Source organism: Crocodylus siamensis, chromosome 6 (genome assembly GCF_052110815.1).
Source record: "Crocodylus siamensis isolate JL-2025a chromosome 6, ASM5211081v1, whole genome shotgun sequence".
NCBI classification, from domain to species: Eukaryota; Metazoa; Chordata; order Crocodylia; family Crocodylidae; genus Crocodylus; species Crocodylus siamensis.
Genome location: NC_143400.1, coordinates 83,560,071 through 83,580,924, shown reverse-complemented (window position 1 = coordinate 83,580,924; position 20,854 = coordinate 83,560,071). Strand labels below are relative to the sequence as shown.

Genomic DNA, 20,854 nt, shown 5'->3' with positions numbered 1-20,854 from the left:
CTCCATCATACTTTCCTGAAGACTATATTTAGACTATGTTCTTAAGACTTATTCTCCTTTCCAGAAATTTAAGCAAGAACAATTTAATGTTGGCTTTTAATTTCATGGACCATATGATTTATGATGCGGTGCCAGATTGTGTTATCTCTTTTTACAGAAAATATAACCTTTTCTGTAAGTTACCTAAATTGTTTGTGCCATTGGTGAGAGAACCTGAGGACTTTATTGTAATTTAAAAATAACCCAAAGAGATCAAATGATCTATTCCATTCTCTTATTATCTGGCTAGAATTACTGTACCAGAAAAATGTAGCACTTAAACTTCACTGCAAGTTAACTTGAAGAATAACTAAATTGTTCCTCTTAACTGGAGTGTTTTCTACCTATACAAACCCTTAGACTTTAGCGAGGTAGTGGTTTTCATGTAAATTGGTTGGCTCATCAGGGAGAATAGGCTATTAGGCATATTATGTATCACATCTGATTTACTGTTAACAGAGCCACTCTTCAGTGTGAGTGCAGGCTATTTCTGTTTGAGTGATACTAGTCCTTTTAATGTATCCAGAATGAAAAGAGAAGTTCTCCCACTGTGTCTGAGAGAGAATTTATGAAGTAGATCTCCTCGTTAAGAAAGCATGAGACTGGGAGATATATTCCCAGAAGTCTTAGCTCTGTTTCTGATTCAGTGCATTACCGTTGTGAACATTGTAGATCAAGTTCTAGTTTGCAGTGTGGCTGCTCTTATCTAAATCACAAAGGAAGTAAGTTGAGTGTTTATAATTCCAGCAAATTCTGCTGGCAGGGAGAAAAGATTAAATGCTTATTATGCAGGCACCGGCGCTTTACTTTTTTTGTCCTTTTTTGACAAGGTCACCATCTTAATGGATTAAATAGATGTATAGTAGATGTGATATAGCTTGACTTCAGTACTGTTCTTGACAGTTTCTCATGACATTCTCAGAAGCTTCCTGAGTTTAGATGAAGTAACTGTAAAACAGGGCACAACTGGTTGAAAATCTGTATTTCATGAGTAGTTATCAATGGTTTGCTAACAAACAGGAAAGGCTTATCAAATTGGTGTCCTGAAAAGGTTTGTCCTGGGTCCTGTACTAGCCAATATTTTCATTTGACTTGGATAATGTACTAGAGTATGCTTAAGATGGCAACAAGGTCAGAGGAGTTATAAGCATATTGGAGGATAAGGTCAGAAGTCAAAAAGATCCTGCCAAATTGATCGAAAAACTAAAAAGATGAAATTCAATAAAGAAAACTGCAAAATAATACTTTTGGGAAGGAAATAACTTCAGAGATGCAAATTAGGAAGTATCTAGCTAGGCGTCAGGACAGCAGAAAAGGATCAGGGGTTAGAGTGGTCGCCAATTGCATATGAATAAATAATGTGATCCAGGTGTCATTCTCTGATATCTTAGTTCTTTGATGTATTAATAAGGGTGTCATATGCAAAGCACAGGAGGTAATTGCTCTACTGAGCACTGGTGTGCTGGAGCTGTCTAGCAGGGTGCAAAAGAGAAATCAGAACAATAAAAAGCTTAGAAAACAAGACTCATGACAAAATGTTGAAAGATTTGATTTCAGTTAGTCTGGGAAAAGGTAGACTGAGAGGGGAATGTAAGTCTTTTAATATATAAAAGACTGGTCTAAAGAGAACAATTGTGCTCCATTTCTGCCAAGGGTAGAGTGAGAAGTAATTATTTTATATTTACAGCAGGGGAGATTTAGATTAGACATGAGAAGCATTGGCAAAGCACAGGTATAGGCTCTAAGGAAGCTATGGAATCAGTGTCTTGAGGACAGATTAGACAAATACTTTGGAAGGATGGGATGTACTTGATCTGACCTCAGAACAGTAGGACAGATTGAATTACATTTGAAATCCCTACCACAAGCTTGTGTTTCTGTGATAGTTATCTTTAAGTAACATTTCTATATGAAGCACATACTGTCATTTAAAAAAATAAGTGAATTCAAATTATTATTTTATTGAATATATTTTGCTTCCTTAGGCACAGTGGTAGATGTGCTAAGAAATATGGCCTATTCTCATCAGACAAATCCAGTCGTTGGAATCGGAAGTCAGATAGCCAAAGTCTTGGACAGCGTGGGCGTCGACCAACTGGCCCGGATGGGGCATCACGAGAGCACTTCCTTAGACAGGTCTGTAGAATGTTTGCCTAAAATTAAATCACCATTTAAAGCGTTGTAAAGAAAATATAATACCGTAGTTTATTTGTACTGCATTTTCCAGCTTCCAATTACTTATCCATCTGCAGAAGATTTGGCTTCTCATGAAGATGCTGTGCCAACTGCTATGACCACTCGGCTGCGACGACAGAGTGAGAGGGAAAGAGAACGTGAACTTCGGGAACTCAGGATAAGGAAACTACCAGAGAATATTGACTTGCTACCAGCTGTGCAAGCTGATCCATCAGTGTGGACGGTTGATGAAGTTTGGGCCTTTATACATTCTTTGCTTGGTATGTAATGTAAAGGTTTTTTTTCTGTTTTGGGGGTGTTGGTTTTTTTTAGTTTTGCAGCAGTAAAAAATTTACTGTTAGCATAGCTGTGAAGGAGAGTGGTAATTTGGTAACACCACATGAGTGTCGTTAGTTGGTGGTACAGAATAAAAGTAATTTGTTTTCTCTTGCCTATTCCTTCAGCATACCTGGGTTTCCCCTCCAAAATCTCACATTGATAGAACTAGTCCCACCTCTGCAGTAGCCCCCTAGCTGATGGAGAGTAAAGGTGTTCCTCTTTTCAGTCCGATTTCTCTCAAGAGGTTGGTTGAAGGATTGAATCGAGACATTTCCTCCCTTCCTTTTATGCTTACTTCTGTTTCTGTTCTCTTCCCTACTTACCTGGTCTTCATTCAAAAGAGAAAGCAAGAAAGGGGCTCTAATTTCCCTATACATTAATTAGAAAGAGTAAAGATCTTTCATGATATAGAAGCTGTTTTAATGCATATGGTTTTCTAGAATCCAGAAAACCTCTAAAAATCCATATAATAGAAGACAAAATCAATTGCAGTGTACTAGAGGTATAATTATAATTAAGATACCTGCATGGACAAAAGAGTGTTCTTTATGGGTAGGCAAATGTGTGCTAGAAAAACCCAACTGAACAAATGTAAAATAACCAGATGGTGGTGAAGAGATAGCTATCAACTTTGAGCAATTACATTCTAATACCTCAGGTGAAATTCCTGACTCCTTATTTACACAATTTTTCTTCTAACTCAAAGTTCATTGCTATATTTTCACCACCATCTGGTTATTTTACATTTGTTCAGTTGGGTTTTTCTAGCTTATGTTTGCCTACCCATAAAGAACATTCTTTTGTCCATGCAGGTATCTTAAATTTGCTAGTAGTAAAACTGAGCTCGTTAGATGAAGCAGTGCAACATTCTTCTTTCACCTATACTAGCCAATCCGATTTCTAATCATTGAAACTAAACTGTCTCTCTACCAATTGTACTCTCTTCCAGGTTTATGGCTATTTCAAACCATTCTTTTAAAAAAATATTTCAGTAGGGCAATTCTCTTGGAGAAATGTATCTTTGTTTTGGGTCATAGAATACCTTTTTTAGCAGCTTCAGCCCAGATCCTTCTCCCCATCTTAAGATGTCTAAGTGGCACTTACATGGATTTTAGGTATCATAAGTGCACTAAATGTGATCCTGTCTGATCCTGTGGAACAATCAGCATTCAGTTAGGATGTCTAGGATGCTCCAAAGTGATCTAGTAAAGCCATGCATGCTTTATGGCAATTCAGTTCTATCTAAGAAAGTGCATACGTTATGTGTAAAGTTATCCTTAGCTGGAGAAAAACTACTGAGTAACAATGTCTCCAGTTCCCAATGGTGTGTATTCATTTTATTAAATGAAAATTTAATACAGTAGCTTTGGAGCTAGGTCTTCCTCCTTCCCAAAACAGTACTCACTTCAGTGGGCCACAGAGCTCTGCCCTCTTTCTTCCTGTTCTTCTTGCCCTGTAACTTTCTTAGCTGCCCAGTAAGTCAGCTTCAAAAGGAGTGAATGATGCCCTGCCTAGTAATGGCCTGTTGATTAGTTTACTGTTATGGGAACAGGGATTTCTAAGTTCAGACCCCTTCATGGCAAAGCAGAGCAAACACCCACATCTCATGGCCGGAGTAAGTGCATTAAACATTGGGCTGTTGGGCAAAAGGTAAATATTGTCTCTGTTTCTGCCCTCCATTTTCTTTGTGCTGAAGTCAGTGCTGTTGTCTTCTGGTTAGACTTTGGCTCAGGCAGTCATCTCATAGAATCGTAGAGTTGGAAGGAACCTCGGGGGTTATCTGGTCCAACCATGAGACCGGCTCTCTGAGGAGCTGTATTTCCCCTCTCGGTTGGCAGAATTGATTTGGCTCTCAACATGATCAGCATGATTGGGGCTGTCCAACTTGCAGCCCATGAGCCCATATGCAGCGTACAAGGGATTAATTTGCAGGTCCTAAGCTCCTCCCCAATAGTTATGGTCTCCAGGCTTCTCTTTCCTCTGACCTGCTTCCTACCTCTGCCCAAGAAGAGGGCATGGTGCAACATGGGGCAGCATGGGACATCTGAACAGCACTGTGCGGTTTGCGTGGCATGCGGTGCCTGCCTGCTTAAAGTTGGATGGCCCTGAACTCAGCTAAGGCTGCCCCTTAAGAGAATATCTTCATGGGCAGAACAGGACTCATCTCTGGAGTCCCATTGCTGACATAGGAGAACCCTGCAATTCCTCAAGGTGAATAAGATAAAAGTTTGGAGGTGTAATAGGCTATTGAAAGAATGGGAAAGCTGTGTATCTCTTGGAGTCAAACAAAATCTTTCTCCTGAGATAGGCTTGTGCTTTTGGGATGAGTGGAAACTAACTTGTGCTTTTGGGATGAGTGGAAACTAAGTTCATAGATGTTTAGACAGTAGAGTAGGGTCTGGGCTTTTATAAAGTATTTCACTCTAAGTAGAAGACATTGATCTCGGACAAGAAGCACGGATTATATAAAGGTACGTCTTATGTCCACGAAAGCTAGCATTGATTCACAGTCTTTCTAGTAAATTCATGTATTGCCTACCCTGGGATAATTTTTAACTACCATATTTCATCAAAGAGAAGAAGACCCAGATTACATGTGATCAGTCCTGTGATGCTCCAAAAGTTTGTGCAGATGAAGCACAGGACAGCCTGGTCCAGCATCACTTTGTGAAGGGCAGGGCCACACTAATCATATATACCAGGCTGAGAGAGGGGCTGCCAGAGGGTTTCTGGGTATGCAGTGTTCTGACTTGAAAAAGAGTTGGTGGTAACAGGGATTGCTCTTAATGGGCACTACCACAAGTTTTATTCAGCTGAGTTGCACTTAACTTATCCTTGTGATTGAGCCCTGCAGTCTCTCTCTGCTTTCCGCTCATGTTGAGCAAATTCTTTTTGGTATTGGTTGGTGGAACCAGAGCGTGCTCTGTCCACTCCATGCATTGACCTGGTATTGCAGTGCTTCCAGGACTGGTGCAAAAAAAAAAAAAAAAATGTGACTGAGAAGAGGGCATATTTATTCTCGTATAGGATTTAAATATGAAGGGTTTACTGTTGGGTTCAGGATTAGTCAGTTGTTCTTATAGGAAGTATGGTGCCCAATTTTGTTGGCACTGTTTTTTGTTTTGTTTCTTTTTCTAAACTCCATAGCGAGTACTCCCCTTTCACTTTATAGTTTCTTAATAAAGACAAAAAGCTGAATATGCAAAGATGTCAAGAAAATACATTTAAAGACAAAATAAGTCAATCTGGAATGGAAGCTGGAATATACATTTTTAAAAGTATCTAAAAGGCTGTAGGAAGAAAAACAGGACAGTTAAATGGATTTAGAAAATATATAGATTAATCTGAAAACAAGAGAAATATGATCATAGGGGAAAGAGAAGCTTTAAATTATAATCGAAAATAAGACAGCGTCTTTAATTTATTATCCATACACAGAAAGGTACCAAACAATATGGTATAACGGTTGTCTGTTTATCAGATATCCAGGACATCTGTCAAGGGACCATTCTCTTTTCCTATTGTCCTTCCTTAGGAAAGGCTGTCAGTTATTTGGGACAGAGCTTTGCATGGAATGTCCCCATTTCCTATATTAAACGTACAGGCATATACCAATGATAGAGTACAAATTACCCTTCAAGAATGTTAGTAGTATTAAAAGAAGGGTAGGGAAGGGAATAATCTCAGATAAACAGGTTGCACTTCTAAAGGGAGGCTTCCAACTATTTTAACTCTGCTTCACTGAGATGCCAGCATCTTTCCATCTGTGCATGAAGGCTATTAACCCATCATGAATCTATGGCTGTAATAAGTGGTTTTGTAGGGGAAATTCTGCTATATATTCATAGCGTGGAATTTTCAGTATTCCAGTAGAGTAGCACAGGAGGATCCTGGAATAGAGCTGCTTTGGAAATAATAGGTAAGTAATGTTTCCTGATGATTTGGGATTTGAATTGTTCTCACAGAATGAATGCAATCTTCTCTTGCTGGAAAAAAACCCAGAGGAATGATGCTTTCTTTTATTTAATAGGTATTTCTGTCTTCATTTCAAGCCCTTCCAGAGCATACTAAGATCACAGCGATCTTTCTCTTAAATGAAGTAAGACTGAATTGTCTTGTTTACAAGGATGTCTTAATTTCCATTGAGCAGTGTTTCCATCAGTGGTTGCCTCAGTAGAGGCTGTATGTGTAGATAATGCTCAGATGAGCTTAGGAGTCCCAAAATCATGTTGTTTAACTCTTTTACTCCTCAAGGTGTAATCATTGGGAATTACAATTCTAGTGTGAACAAAGGCATTGCACCTGTTAATGCATATGTCTAACTGACTTATTATTTATTCTTTTGTAGGTTGTCAAGACATTGCAGATGAATTTAGAGCACAAGAGATTGATGGACAAGCTCTCCTCTTGTTAAAAGAGGATCACCTAATGAGTGCAATGAACATAAAGTTGGGGCCTGCACTGAAAATATGTGCACGCATCAACTCATTGAAGGAATCGTAGTGGGAATGTGATACTTTAGATAACAGCCTCTCTCTTTCAAAGACCCATACAGTAATAAGCCAGTATCTACACTATGGCATGACTATTACTGTAATATTTTGACAAAGTTTTTTCATACAAAGACTTCAAAATTATTTCTCCAAATATACCATATAATCCCCCTACCTTCCAGTAATTATCAGGCTTATGGTAAATCATTAGCAAGACTGGGGAATCATTCCAGTAAAGTGGAGCGTGAGGCAGATTAATGAAAACAAAAGTATATGTTGTGGGAGATGAAACTATTCCCAAAATGTTCATTATTATACAAGTTTAAGATTTTTTTAAAACATAATCTGATCCTCATTTAAATTATGTTAATATATTCTGAAAGAGACATTTTCCCATGTAGAGAGTTTTTTAGACTATGGAATAACAGAAGAGTCCACAGAGTCTGTGGAAGCACTGATTATGGTAAAATGCTATGCATTTAGTTGTGCTTTCTGAGTTTCTTTTAATCTTGAGCCTGTTGTTTGAAGGGAATTTTGACAAACCTGTTCTCTGATAGGCTAACCTTCTGCCATTTTAATGTTTTGTTCATGTTTGGAAGCGTTCTATAAAATCTAGGATATTCATCATAATCCTCATGTATGCAATGCTAGACCTACTGACATGCAAATGGCATGACACTCTTCCCAGAGAGTACAGAAGCACATACGTTACTCTTATTGTTTGTATGCTGCTATGCACTAAGAGGGCATTAAGCTGTTATACTTCTTGTTTTGCTTGCTGCTAGGTAACTTAGACCAAAGGAGTCAACACACACATGGGCTGAAAGGAAAGTTTGTCAGTGTGTGGCTCCTATTTAACAAATGACCCTGTAGTAGTAGTAGTAGTAGGCAACTCTCAGTCCTTCTGGGTCATGGTGTTTGCATCAGAGGTCACCAGGACCTTCCACACACATGCTTAGGCAGGAGTGTGAAGGCTGCTGAGACCTTCAATCTCCCTTTAGACAACTGAGATAGAATCCAAAGGCCAGACCAAGTACAGATGTTTGGTACCTTGATGGCTGTAGCTATGTGCGCATCCAGGAATCAAACCCAGGTTTCTCACATGGCAGATAAGGATTCTACCACTGAACCACAACAGCAGGTTGAGCAAGTTAAAAATGCAGAAAAAAAATCTGTCCTTCATTTTCCTTAGGTAGATCTAGCACTGTTTTTCTCAACAGATTTTTGCACGTATCTTCTAGAGGTCAACATTAGATCTCCTGCTTTTCATTAGAATCTCCTGAACTTCATAAAACAGAGATTTCAGTTCTGATATTTTCTGTCAACCCCTAAGGCTGCAAATTAGGGTTGCACACGTTACCTGTTAATGCAAAATGTATGAGGAGAGCTCTGAACCCGAGCGCCAAAGGATTTAGAAAAGAGCTAGCAGCTGGTTTTTTCTAAGCACTTTCTAGATTTGTTGTTGTTTTGTTTCCCCAACATCCATTGATGTACAGAAGATCAGTCTCCCTTTCTTTTAGTTAATACGGTTAATTTTGAGGGTAAAATGAGGGAGATTTTGAGTTCTAGTGTAAAGCATTTCTGCTTTCTGATTTCTGGTTTGATGAGCCAGTAGAAAACTACAGCTATCTCAGCTATGGTTTTATCAAAATGCTTATTATTTTTATACAAAAATATTACTGGCTAATTTTTAATCTTTTGTTTGTGGTGGTACACTTTATAATATTCAAACAAAGAATATGGATTACCTGTGAATTAATAATGACATCTGGTATGTTAGGAAAATGTGGTCTTGTATTGTGAATACTATCTCCTAGACCTACAGTTTACTGTAATGTTTTGTGCATGTTAACTTCATTAGTATTTTGATTTTATTGGACAGATTTCAGAATAATTTCTTCAGTTTGTTGTTATACAGGACTGAATTATTAAGGGATTGCTAGAACCTCACAGTTATCCTGGTTTAAGCACACACTGCTTCTTACTCTTGATGTACTACACGTTATATATAAATTCTTTACAGAGCTTGCATAACCACAGAACACTCACTACTTCTGCTTTAAAGCTTAATGAATGGAAGAAATGAAAATGTATGCCTTGCCTACAGCTAAATGTTTTACTGCTTCAGCTGTGTTGGCATAGTTAAAACAACAAAAAGCCCCAAAATCCCATCAGGCTGCCTCTGGACATTATGGGTGGGTACCTGTCCACGTGCTGAATACACGTGCAGTACGCCTGCTCTAAGATGTTCCAGTTAGAACATGATGGAGTAAACTCAATTAATTAGAATGCTCCAGCAGCCTCGCTGTCATGTGTATTCAGCATCCCAGCACTTCAAAATGGCAGCGAGGGTGCTTTAACTAAAGCTTGCTGAATGAGTTTTAGTTAAAGCGCCCCCACAACCATTCTGAAGTGCAAGATGCTGAATACACAAGATGCTGAGGGAATTTTAATTAGAGTGGCTCCCAAGATCATGTATATAGATATGTAACACTATTATTGTAGTGTTACAAATTTTGTAGCACTCCAACATAACAAGCACTATGGACCACCTGTTCAGAGGTTCCTGGCATGCTCTTCAGCCATGGAGCCTATCAGTGAATTGCAGGCAGGCTCACTGATAGGCTTGCAAGCTGGGTTCCTAGGCAGCTTGAAAGCCCAGCTTTTCTTGGGTTTTCAGGGAGCCTTTCAAAGGTCTTGATGCTTTAATGGGCTGCACATGCTATCACCATTATCCCTTTAAACTCCCCAGGCTGCAGGCATCCCCCTCACCCTTACAGTTAGGCAGCAAAGGTGAATTGCGCTCCATCAAGTCTCTGGTGGCAGCAAGGGCTGAGCATCTCCAGCACACCAGGACATGACGGAAGTGGTTTGAACAGCAGCTTCTTCGTCATGGATCTGCCACTTTTGTCCTGGGACAAATTCCTTTTAACTTGTGGAGTGTTACCATTTGTTGTGGGACACTCGCATATATCCTACAACAAATGTAATGTCTGGAGGGAGATTTATAACAAAATCCCCACATCCTTCTAGCCATAGTTATGCTGGAAGAAACTTTTCAAATATAGACCAAGCCTATTCCACCACTTCATGAATTTATTCTGTACCCAGAGGAGCATTTGGAATAAAATCCAATTTTCCTATTCTTGGTATCAGTCATTAACTGCTAGGAAGGACAGATAAGGTCTCTTAGAACGTCAGATGCAAACAGCTACAGAAAAGAAATGGTAGCTACTAAAGGGAGTATTTTAATAGGTGTACAGTAGCCATAATCCTTTTAGATCATATCAGGGGTGATGTGTAGGGGGTGCACATAGGTGCATCTGCACCCCCTGTAAAAGGCACCGCTGACACTGGAGGTGTCTGCAGGCAGTCCCTGAAAAAAAATATCTTGCCAATATTTTACTCTTTCTTTGCTTAAAGCCCTTAGTGTTACTAACTTTAATAGGGCTACTCATGCTTTAAGTGAAGCATGTCCATAAGAATTGACAGGATCCAGGCCTGGATCAGTATTATTTGAAGGAGAGAGTTGCTGTCACCATTTCAGTTAGGAATTTAGTTCTAAGTCACTGGCCTGAGCTCTCAGCATTGGCTACTTTTGACTTCAGATAATGACTCCTGAATAGTGTTTATTTTACAGAAAGTTTGTATTCTTAATATATGCAGTTGATCAAACAAAAGTAGGAGTTTTGGTTTTCTTTAAAATAATTTACAAATAAATTATTCCTATTGAATTCTGAGTAGACTTTAGGACTGAAAAGATTTTCATTCTGAGATATTATTAATTATTCCTGTGTAAGTAATTGTGATTTATTTTAAAGTTGGTTTTGCACTTTTGAGCTATAGTTTCAGTCAAAAATATTTTAAAGAGATTTAAACTATAAGAAACAAATATACAAATTGTAGCAAACATTTAAGCTAAGCAAACTTGTACATTTTAAAGGAGCTGGAGTTTAATCAAGAGGCTTTCCTTAGATATAATGGTTTTTTTGGGCTAGATTTAGCAGACTGCTTTGAAAATACAGCATCATTTTTTAAAACAGTATTAATCCCAATATTATTTTCAAGCTCTTCTATACACTGAAATGTTGCAGCTGTGTTTGGAAGGTGTCACTGTACTCTTATACTAAAAAAAGTAGATTTACAGACTCCTCACATGCCATGTCTCTAAACAGAAAACTGTAATTTTGATTGATAGGGTAGGATACACATGCAAATGATGTAGATAAAACCTTCCCACTGCAGGTCAGAGAGCGGTTAATATGAGAGAATACTAATGAGGTACAAATTCAGAGCAAGATCCATCTGCTTCCTCAATCAAGGGAAAAACATATCATGCTCAAAGCATATAATAATTATATGGAAACAAAGGCACAATATTATCATTAAAGCTCTGCAGATTTTTCTCACATTTTTTATGTGAAGAGCTCCTTCAGTTAGGTTTAGCAGTGCTATGCTCAAGTTATAAACACAGTAATATAACAGGTTTGAAAAACGGATTTTGCTGCGTTATTTTTCATTGTAGTGACAAAATATGTTAGTTTTTAGGTCTGTGCAAATAGGGAAGTATTCAATTTGGATTCGGAGGACAGTGATTCTATTCAGAGAGCACTGCCCTGAATTGATTCGGCCGAATCAGCTTCAGAAGATTCGGGGCTGATTCGGAGACATTCAGTGATTCGGGTCGGCCAGGGAGAGGCAGGCACAACTGGGTAGCTGCAGGTTCTTCCGTGGCTCCTCTGGCTGCGCCTGCCCCTCCCCAGGGGGAGGGAGCCACAGGAGAAGCCCCCACCCGGCCCCAGCCTACTCCTGGCACCTTAAAAAAAACAAACAACCCTGCACTCACCGACTGCAGGAGCGGCGATTGGAGCCTCTGGGCACTTGTGGCAGAGCCCGCCCCCCTGCACAGCACAGGGCAGTGGGGGGCAGCAGGGATTGTTCCTCCCTGCTTGGCACCTGCACAGCAGCTGCCCCGTGACGCAGGTGCAGCATGGCTTCGCTGCGCACTGCCTGGGAACTGGGGCGGCTGGGGCTGAGTGGTGTCGGGCTCCGATTGACTGCTGGTGTCACCCCAGCTCCCAGACAGCGCACAGCGCCCTGCTGAGCTGCACTGCACCCACTCCGCGCAGGTGCCATGGGGGGTGGGGCTGCTGCCCCATGGCACAGGGAGGCTCTGCCATGAGCCCCCAGGAGCCCCAGGCAGCAGTAGAGCAGAAGCCCTTGTTCCCAGTGCTGCCGTACCCACATCAGCACTGGGAGTGGGGGCTCTGCCATGCTGCCAGCTGGCACGGGGAGGGGGGTGTGTGGGAATGTGGGGAGAGCAGCAGATGTGATTTTAGGGGTGGGGGACAGGCTTTTGAAACTCTCTCCTATGACATTTTCATTAATAAGCTAAGGAAACAGACTAGATGAAAGTGTTGGAAAGTAGATACCTAACTGGTTGAATCCTCTTGTTCAAAGACTAGTCATCAAAGGTTCAATGTTTAGTTGTGGGGAGAGGTATCAAGGGGGGTTCCCCACTGGTCTGTTCTGGGTGTGGAATTATTTAACATCATTAATGATGCAGATAACAGGTTTGCGTGCATGCTTAGTAAATTTGCAGATAACACTGCAAATTTGTGTGGAGTCAGACACTCTAGAGGGTAGGGCTAGGATCCAGAATGACCTGGAGAGACTGGGAAAATGGCTTAAAATCAGTCAAATGAAACTGAACAAGCACAAGTGCAATGTTCATGCACAAATACAGACTAGTAATGATTGGCTAGGCTGCAGAGGAGGACTTGGGGGTTACAGTGGACCATAAGCTGAATATGAGCCTGTAGTATGCTCTTGTTGCTGCCCCCCCCCAAAAAAAAAAAAAAAAAAAAAAGAGCCAACAGCATGCTAGGTTGTATTAACACATGTGTCTCTTATAAATCAAGGGACGTAATTCTTCTGTTCTATTTCACACTGATGAGGCCTGAAGTGCTGTGTCCAATTTGGGACCCACACTGTAAGAAGGATGTGGACAGATTAGAAAGAGTCCAGCACAGAGCAACAAAAATGATTAAGGGCCTGGGAAGCATGATTTAGCAGGAAAGGCTGAAAGGAACTAAGGTTTAGTCTGGAGAAGAGAAGATTGAGGGGACATTTAATAATAGTCTTCAAATACGTGAGGATTATAAAGAGGATGGAGGTAAACTTTTCTCCCTGGCTGTAGGGGATAGGACCAGGAGCAGTGCCTTCAAACTGCTTTAGAGGACATGTAAATTGGAGATTAGGAGTGACTTTCTGACTCGGGTGGTTAAGCATTGGAACAGGATATGCAGACAAGTTGTAGTATCTCCATCCCTGCAAACATTCAGAAGCGGGCTGGATGGATATTTGACTGGGATGGTTTAGTCAGCGATGATCCTGCCTTGAGCAGGGGGTGGATTAAATGACCTCATGAGGTCCCCTCCAGCCCTACTTTCCTATGGTCCATTTAGCAAAATGGGCATTCGCGAATCATCCAATATCCAGTAAAGCAGGGGTGGGCAAAATACAGCCCACAGCCTGTATCCAGTCTGCCAACTGATTCCATCTGACCCACAGACAGGCAGCGCAAGCAGTGGCTCTGGCTCCAGCCTCTGCTGGAGCTGCAGGGGACACTGGGTGGACGCTGAGCTCTTCGGGCAGGGGTGGGCAAAATGCAGCCCATGAGACAGATGCGACCCACCAGGCCGTTCTATCCGGCCTGTGGGGCCCCTAAAAAGTTTAGAAAATTAATATTTATCTGCCCTGGCTGCCTGTCATGCAGCCCTTGATGGCTTGCTGAAACTCAGTAAGTGGCCCTCTGCCTGAAATAATTGCCTGCCCCTGTCCTAGGAGAAGGGGACCCCCAGGCTGTAGGTAGGTGCAGCCTGCATGGCCCTGGCAGGGAGCTGGGGCAGGCTGGAAGGAGCTGCTGGCTTCCCCAGGCTTTGTAGGGGCAAGTGTGAATGGGAAGGGGTAGGGCAGGTGGATTTGGGGTGTAGGCAACTCGTGAGGGGCATGTCAGAGTACAGGCTGAAGCAGGAGCCCTGTTGTGATTTGGGGGGTGGTTGAGTGGTGGCAGGTGGTGGCGGTGAGGACACCTTCCCTTGGCTGAGTGTCCTGCTGGCTGGTTTTGGTTCCCTTGGGAGAGAGACTTTATTTTGAGCTATTTTGCAATCACCTAGATATACACTACTCAAAAAAATGACAAAAATATTTTTTAAATAATGTATCTTATAGTAAATCTTTGACTTTTAGCATATGATTCATTTATCTATAACTGTGTTAAAATATCTTCACCATTAATTTTATGCATGTGGCTCTTAACAGCTCACTAAAACATGTTAAGTGGCCCTCCAGCCAAAATAATTGCCCATCCCTACAGTAAAGTCAGCAGAACTCCCAAAGACTTCATTGGGTACAGAATCAGCTCTTTAATGAAGTCAAATGTGAGGACATGAAAGTACTGCTGAATTGTGCACTACAAATTAGCTTTAGTGAGTCGTATCAGTGGTAACATTTAAAAGTCTTATCTCATTTTTGAAGGATTATGACATAGTGAAATAAGCTGTAATTTGAACCGTATTTAACATTCCACTTACTGGTTGAGTTTGAGCGTAGGAAAGGAGTGTTCCAACTGTTTTGTGACGACTGTGTGGTGGTTACAGGGTCATTTGTTTTACACTGTTTCTTTAAAATGTAATTGAAGAATATACTTGCCTGTATTTTTTAAAGGAAAGGAGAATTTCACTAACTTCTTAACTGAAAAAGTTTTTATTGAGGTAAGACATTGGTATTTTTCTTGAAATATGAATGACATTCTGAAATGTTGCTCTAAGCAGATTCAACTCTAGAGTTGAATCTGATTTATGAAAGAAGAATTTGACTTTGTTTAATTCCTATGCTCATGAAGCTTGTTCTGGTTTTTCAGCTCTAGCTCTATGGGTGTGGGGGGGGGGGGGGCGTTGTTTCCGTGTATTAGCTCAAACCCCTTAACCTTCCTAATAGAAAACCCTCTAACCTGGAGCTGGAATGACTCTAAGCCCATGCTGGTTTAAAGGAAGGAACTAGTTAAAATCCAAGGTCCTCCTAAACTGAAGCAGGAGCCTGCCCACTTAGAGGATGCAGACAAAATCACTTGGGGTACTGATACAGCTCTAGCACCGTTCCCGGGGTAGTCACCCAGTCAGGTTTTTGCTACTGTTGGAAAACTGTGCTGCCCTGGGTGGGCTGCCTCTGAAACCTGAAACAGTGTAGCCTCCTCTTGGAAAATGCTTCCAGTGACTAATTAGCTCTGGAAAGTCCCAGAACCAATTAACTCATTCCTATCTTAATTAATCCAGAGGTAGCCACACTTTCCAGTGTAAGCTGGAGTACTGTGGTGTGCACCAGTATACCAGTAGTATGTGCTAAGATTTATGGACAGAGGTTCATGGGAACCTGTGTCCTTAGGCATGGACGCAGGGAGGCTACAGTTACACAAGCAGGGCGTTGCTGTGGGCAGTCTTGCACTTGTGCTAGGTTAATTTGGATGTTTATATCCAGCTGTCGAAGGTAGCTGTGAGATAAAGATGTTACCCTCATTCTCTGAGAGTAATAGTGCTGATTAAATTTTTCCTTTCCTTGTATTCCACCAGTGTTCAGGAGAGGTTTTAAGTTATGCCATATTTCTTCTACCAACATTACTACTAACTGTGTATTCGTGATGCAAAAGCACACTTCCTAGGCTGTATGCACCAGTGCATCTTGTGCAGTGGCTAGAACAAGAAATAGGCAACTAAGACCTCTGGGTTTATTCAGGATCTTCCCCCAAAATGTTATACTTTTGGTTACCTTGTTAACCTCTCAGTTGACCTGTCTGCATGCTGAATATATTCTTTACTGATCTCATAAGGCTATTTATTGTGGAGCAAATGGTTTCAAACATCAATCTGTAGAAGAAGGGTGATATGTAAGAAGCGTATTCAGAGTCTTCAGCAAGCTGATAGCTCTTTCAGTATTGTGGATTCAGCTTTTTTCAGTGTTATGGACAGATCTGGAGTAAAAATGTTAAGTTAACTTCCAATGTCCATTTGCTGCCAAGTTTTCCAAAATGACTATTTTGCCAGCTCCTAGAAATACAAAATCTCATCAAACTTTGTCTGGAAGAATGTATATAATTTGAGCACAAATATATATAGTCATAGTATAAAGCTAGCACATTAAATAAATACAGTGTTTAATATGCAACAAGCATAAATCATGTTAGGTGAATTTGAAAAGGATTGCATTGTTTATAGATTATAAATCAGGGTATTTCATCCTACTGATGAAGTGGTAGGCATAGAAGCACAAAAATATATGGCATGATGGAATGGTCTGCTTGCAATTTCTAGTCTGATCCAAGAGAGGTGGTTGGATAGCATTAGTATGAAGAATGAAATTTTATCAAACAGTGCCAAGTGATTTTATCTGGCGTTAAAAGGTAAATAAAGTATTTCAGTCAGGAGCAAGTTTGCACTGTCCCTCTCTGAATCAGTTCCTCTGCTTCTTAATGCTGAGGTTGATGCAGAAGGTTCTTGAATAGGGTAGAGCTTTCATTATCATAAATACATGTGATGTTTGTAGTAATGAAGGATAAAGGATGACAACATTTGAGTGGTACGTGGCTTGTGAAAGGGGAGCTTTAATTGCTGGCACAAGCACAAAAATAATGGGAAAAGCAGATTACTTATTTGGCAGCAATTTTCTTTGGCAACTTTCACATGTATAGTTACTGCCTTCATGGTGGGGCTCTTCTTGTTGGTTCCTGCAGTACAGCTGCAATCCTGTTGCTGTGCAAGACTACATTGTTAGATCAAAGATGTGGTACTATGACTTCCCAGTAGCACTCAAGGAAACGGCAAACAATGAGCAGGCTGACCCTTTTCTTTGGACAGGCAACGGGATAAAGGTCACTTCTGCACTACGCCACCAATGCAAACATATTTTTTTTCTTATCCTTTATCTGGCATTTTGAAAGAACCGGCTCTCTGATCTCAATCTAGTTTCTAGTAATCAGTTTTTCAGTATTCTGATTGCTTTATGTAAAAAGCAAAGGACAAAATGGGCATGAGAGAGCTACTGTTCCACAGTTAAACGTTTCCTTCAACTGACCAGGTGATTGTGGAGAATTACATTGCCAATGTTCAGTGGATGCATTGACAGCCTGAAAGTTGAATCTTATCTGACACCCTTTCCCAAAGAATAGTGGTGAAAGAGAAGTGAAGTATAAAGTTTTCCAAGTCCTATTTTAAAAGTGGTGTTTATGTAATATTAACGAATTAATATTTGATTTACCTTGACATTGTGTTTTCTTGTAAAACTGACACTTAGCTTTAGAATGATTGTAGCAAATATAAGAATGCTGCCACCTCAGGACAGAAATAAGTGTGTGAATTTAACTGCAGATATTGAATTTAAATCTCATTAATAGATGTCAGCATTCTTACCCAGTGTTGTACAATTCAATCTGTAGTTTTAATTCAATTTTGGAAAATACTGAATCAGAATTTCTACTGGACTTGAGATTAGATTAACCTTATTGAACAGGGGTGTCTAAAATGTATGTTGTGGGAAATAATTTTAACTTTATGTGACAGTAGGTGAGATAAAGTTAAGTATTTTCATTTGCAGACCTGTGGACTCCTTAAAGGTTTCTTGATGATCTTTTAAAATGCCTGGTGCATGAATACATTTGAGATACTTGCTGGTTTTTAATTGTTTTTTGTAAATATTTTACCAGCCCTTTTCACTGGGTGTCTAGTTTTATGTAGGCTGAAAAACTACATCCAAAAATGTGCTAGAGCAGGACCTACCCTGTAACCTCCCAAGCAAGAAATAGTAGCACCTAGAAATTTTGTTGTTGTTAAATGGTTAAAGGTCATTCTACATGTTATACTTTTAACATTAAGTGTAATGTTTCCTTACTATTTAAGCCAGCGTAAGGGTTGAAGCTGTGACTGTGGTGCCAAATATCAAACCATATATTTTTAAAATCCTGCCTCTTCCTAATGCACAGTTTTTTAAAATTCAACTATTTGCTGATAATTCTGCTAATGTGATGCATTTCACTTGCTTTTTAAACAGATTTTCCCCTAAACATTTTCCACATGCTTAAAATTTTGCTCCTTCTTTTGGTTGCATCTAAAAATTTGTCAGCTATGTATTGAAACCTTATAGAGTGGCACACTGTGGGTGAGTGAAGCACCATGTGGGACTAAGTAATATATTAAAATGAAAATTAGACTTTGACATGTTAAGGAAATAAATATGAAGTTAATATATGAGAGAGAGATGTATATGTGGTCATGTATCCTTATGGAGTGATATACTGGAATCTTCTTCAAGAAGTTTTACAATATACAGCATTGACTTCAGCACTTGCATCTTTTGTCTATAATTAAAGTGTAATAATGTAAATGGTAACCTGAAAATTAAGTTAAATTTTACAGTTGAAGAGCACACAGTGATCTATGTAAAAAAAAATTATCTTCACTTTGTGTATCATTTTTTTTAAAGAAAAAGCACTTTCCTATTAACAACTAGCATGTGAATGAATCTTAGATTCTCATGTTTGTAATGGTCTGTAGATGAAGTGAAATTTATCTTTAACCTATATGTTAATGGATAATCTGATTATAAAAATGTTGAATTAAAGCACCTTATTATGCTGCTTACATTTGCTTGTAATTGCACCTTTTGTTATCTGCATCTTTTTCTTCTTGAACATTCTTGTGTGATAATATTGTTCTCTGCAGGTCTGAGTCGATAATTAGCCAACTACAGCATCATTTAACTTTATATAGTTTATATGACTGACATTGTATTGTGAGTTCAGTGCTTCAAAAATAAATGCTACTTCCACTTGTCTATTTTGATTTTTATTTCACTTTAAAATTAAAAGAATCAAAGCTATGAGAACAGCTATGTGGCTTCTCTTATTAATCATCAAGAAAGAGGTAAACTGCAGTATCTAGTTTTCTAAAAGGTGCAGCAGCCATCCAGTTAGTGAAAACCTTTGGGTCTAAGTGACCAAATATTGGTCCTGTCCCACTAGGAAAAAGGCACTGTTTGTACATGGGCTTTATGGACAAAATGTGTAAGTTAAGACATATGAGCCAATCCCACCACTGTGGAGAGAGAAGTAATATTGCTTCATTTATCACCGTGAACTTAAGCCAAGAAGTAAACAAGCTGACCTTTCTTAGGTCCAAAATTGGTCACAACCTCCCCTCCCTTTTTGGAATGGGGAGATAACTGCTATAAAATCTATCTGTGATATGAAGGAACCTTTTGCTATTGTCCCCCCAGCTGACAGAGAAGGCCTGATGGAGCATATTCTCATCAAAGAGTCCTGAGAGAGGTGGATTTAGTTTCTGTAATAAAATGAATTTGACAGTACAGCTTCTTGTTATTATTACCATAAGGGTCAAACAATCCAAAATCATTCTGGTCCAAGCATGGATTTGATGGGCCAGGATATAGTGCACCAGTTACATATAATACATACGTTTCTATCATATTACATAGACCAAAATGATTGTTTAAAAGTGGTTCTCAACCACAGTGGTGCTGTGAGATCCTTTTAAGGGTGCCATGCAATATTAGCACTTAGGTGTATAAACACCTCCAAATGATTCACAAAATAAAACCCAAAGATGGCAAAAACATTCTGACCAACTGTGGTCTTTCTGAATTCTCTGTTGTCACTCTTTTTTCTTTTTTTTTTGACTATGGAAAAATAAGAGCAATTCTTGTGTTTCAAAGACCTGGCATTTTCTGAGGAGTTTCTTGAATGAGTCTAAAAAGATTGAGAACCACGGTCTCAGGAAAATAAGGCTAACCTAACCATCTGGAGATGGTATTAGGCCAGAGAATCTTAGTCTTGATCAGTGCTAGACCTTAAACCTCACAAGGTAGTATTGAGTGATAAATGCTATAGGGCTCTGGGCTGGGAAAAACAGACACCTCCTCCAAATACAATGCCAGTGGCAGTGTCAAGTTGGATGCATAAGGTGGCAAGTAGCCAGCAGTGTTTCTCTAAGCTGCTGTTGGCACTGAGATTCCTGCATAGCCTTGGGATCTGAGTTGGTCCATCTTAGAGGTATAGTTTCCATTTCTTACCCTCAGTCATACTCATAGATTCCCATTCAGCCAGTTCTGTGGAAGGTAAAGTTGCTAATGGGTTGTGGGGTGTTGTCTGCTAAATTTTAACAGAGCCCACACTGAAATGTGAGTGCTTGGAGTTTAGAGGAGGCGGCATAGCCATGCCTAGCTCTGTACAAGCTGCTGTGAGGTCCCTCTAGTAACATGTCTTGAAACTTCATGGTCTGGTTCCTACTTTTCCATGTGCTTTGAAGTCTTGGAGTTATGAAGAGGGTGGCAGGGTGTGCATGGCAGGGAAGATTGATGAACTAGCTACTAGTAGTCAAAGCCCTTTGGGCAGGAGCAGTGCTGGCTGATGTACAGTGCTGGGTGGAGCTCTTTGCATTCTGGTCTGACACCGATCAGAAAGATCTATGGAGAAGGAATATTTTTAACTTGATCTCCCTGTTTCAAAGTCAGAGCCACAAGCGAACAACAAATATAATTTATTAGGAATGTTTGTGGCTCACCCAGAAAATAGAAGCCTTGAGTTAGTATCTAATGCCAAAATAAGTCTTCTGCTAGGAAAAGCAGTTTCAAAAATTGAGAAATCCTGGAGATGGCATCCAGAGAAACTCTCAGAATGAGAAAATAAAAGGTAAGGACGAAAGGGCCCAGAAGTGAGGCAACAAGTCCAAAATGCTGGCATT

At 40.0% G+C, this 20,854-nt stretch overlaps 1 protein-coding gene across 8 annotated transcripts in view; it reads left to right on the top strand.

The window, feature by feature from the left end:
• PHC3 (polyhomeotic homolog 3) overlaps window positions 1–18,929 on the top strand; it is a 124,403-nt gene extending 105,474 nt beyond the window's left edge. For 7 of the 8 annotated variants that reach the window (XM_090051290.1, XM_090051295.1, XM_090051292.1 and 4 more), the window contains 3 exons: window positions 2,025–2,175; window positions 2,267–2,495; window positions 6,902–18,929. In XM_090051290.1, coding sequence (XP_089907416.1) covers window positions 2,025–2,175; window positions 2,267–2,495; window positions 6,902–7,056 — 535 coding nt within the window. In that variant the 3' untranslated portion in view covers window positions 7,057–18,929. Of the gene's footprint in view, window positions 1–2,024; window positions 2,176–2,266; window positions 2,496–6,901 lie in introns of those variants that run through there. The other variant, XM_090051294.1, reaches the window with a different exon arrangement.
• Window positions 18,930–20,854: the final 1,925 nt, after the last annotated feature.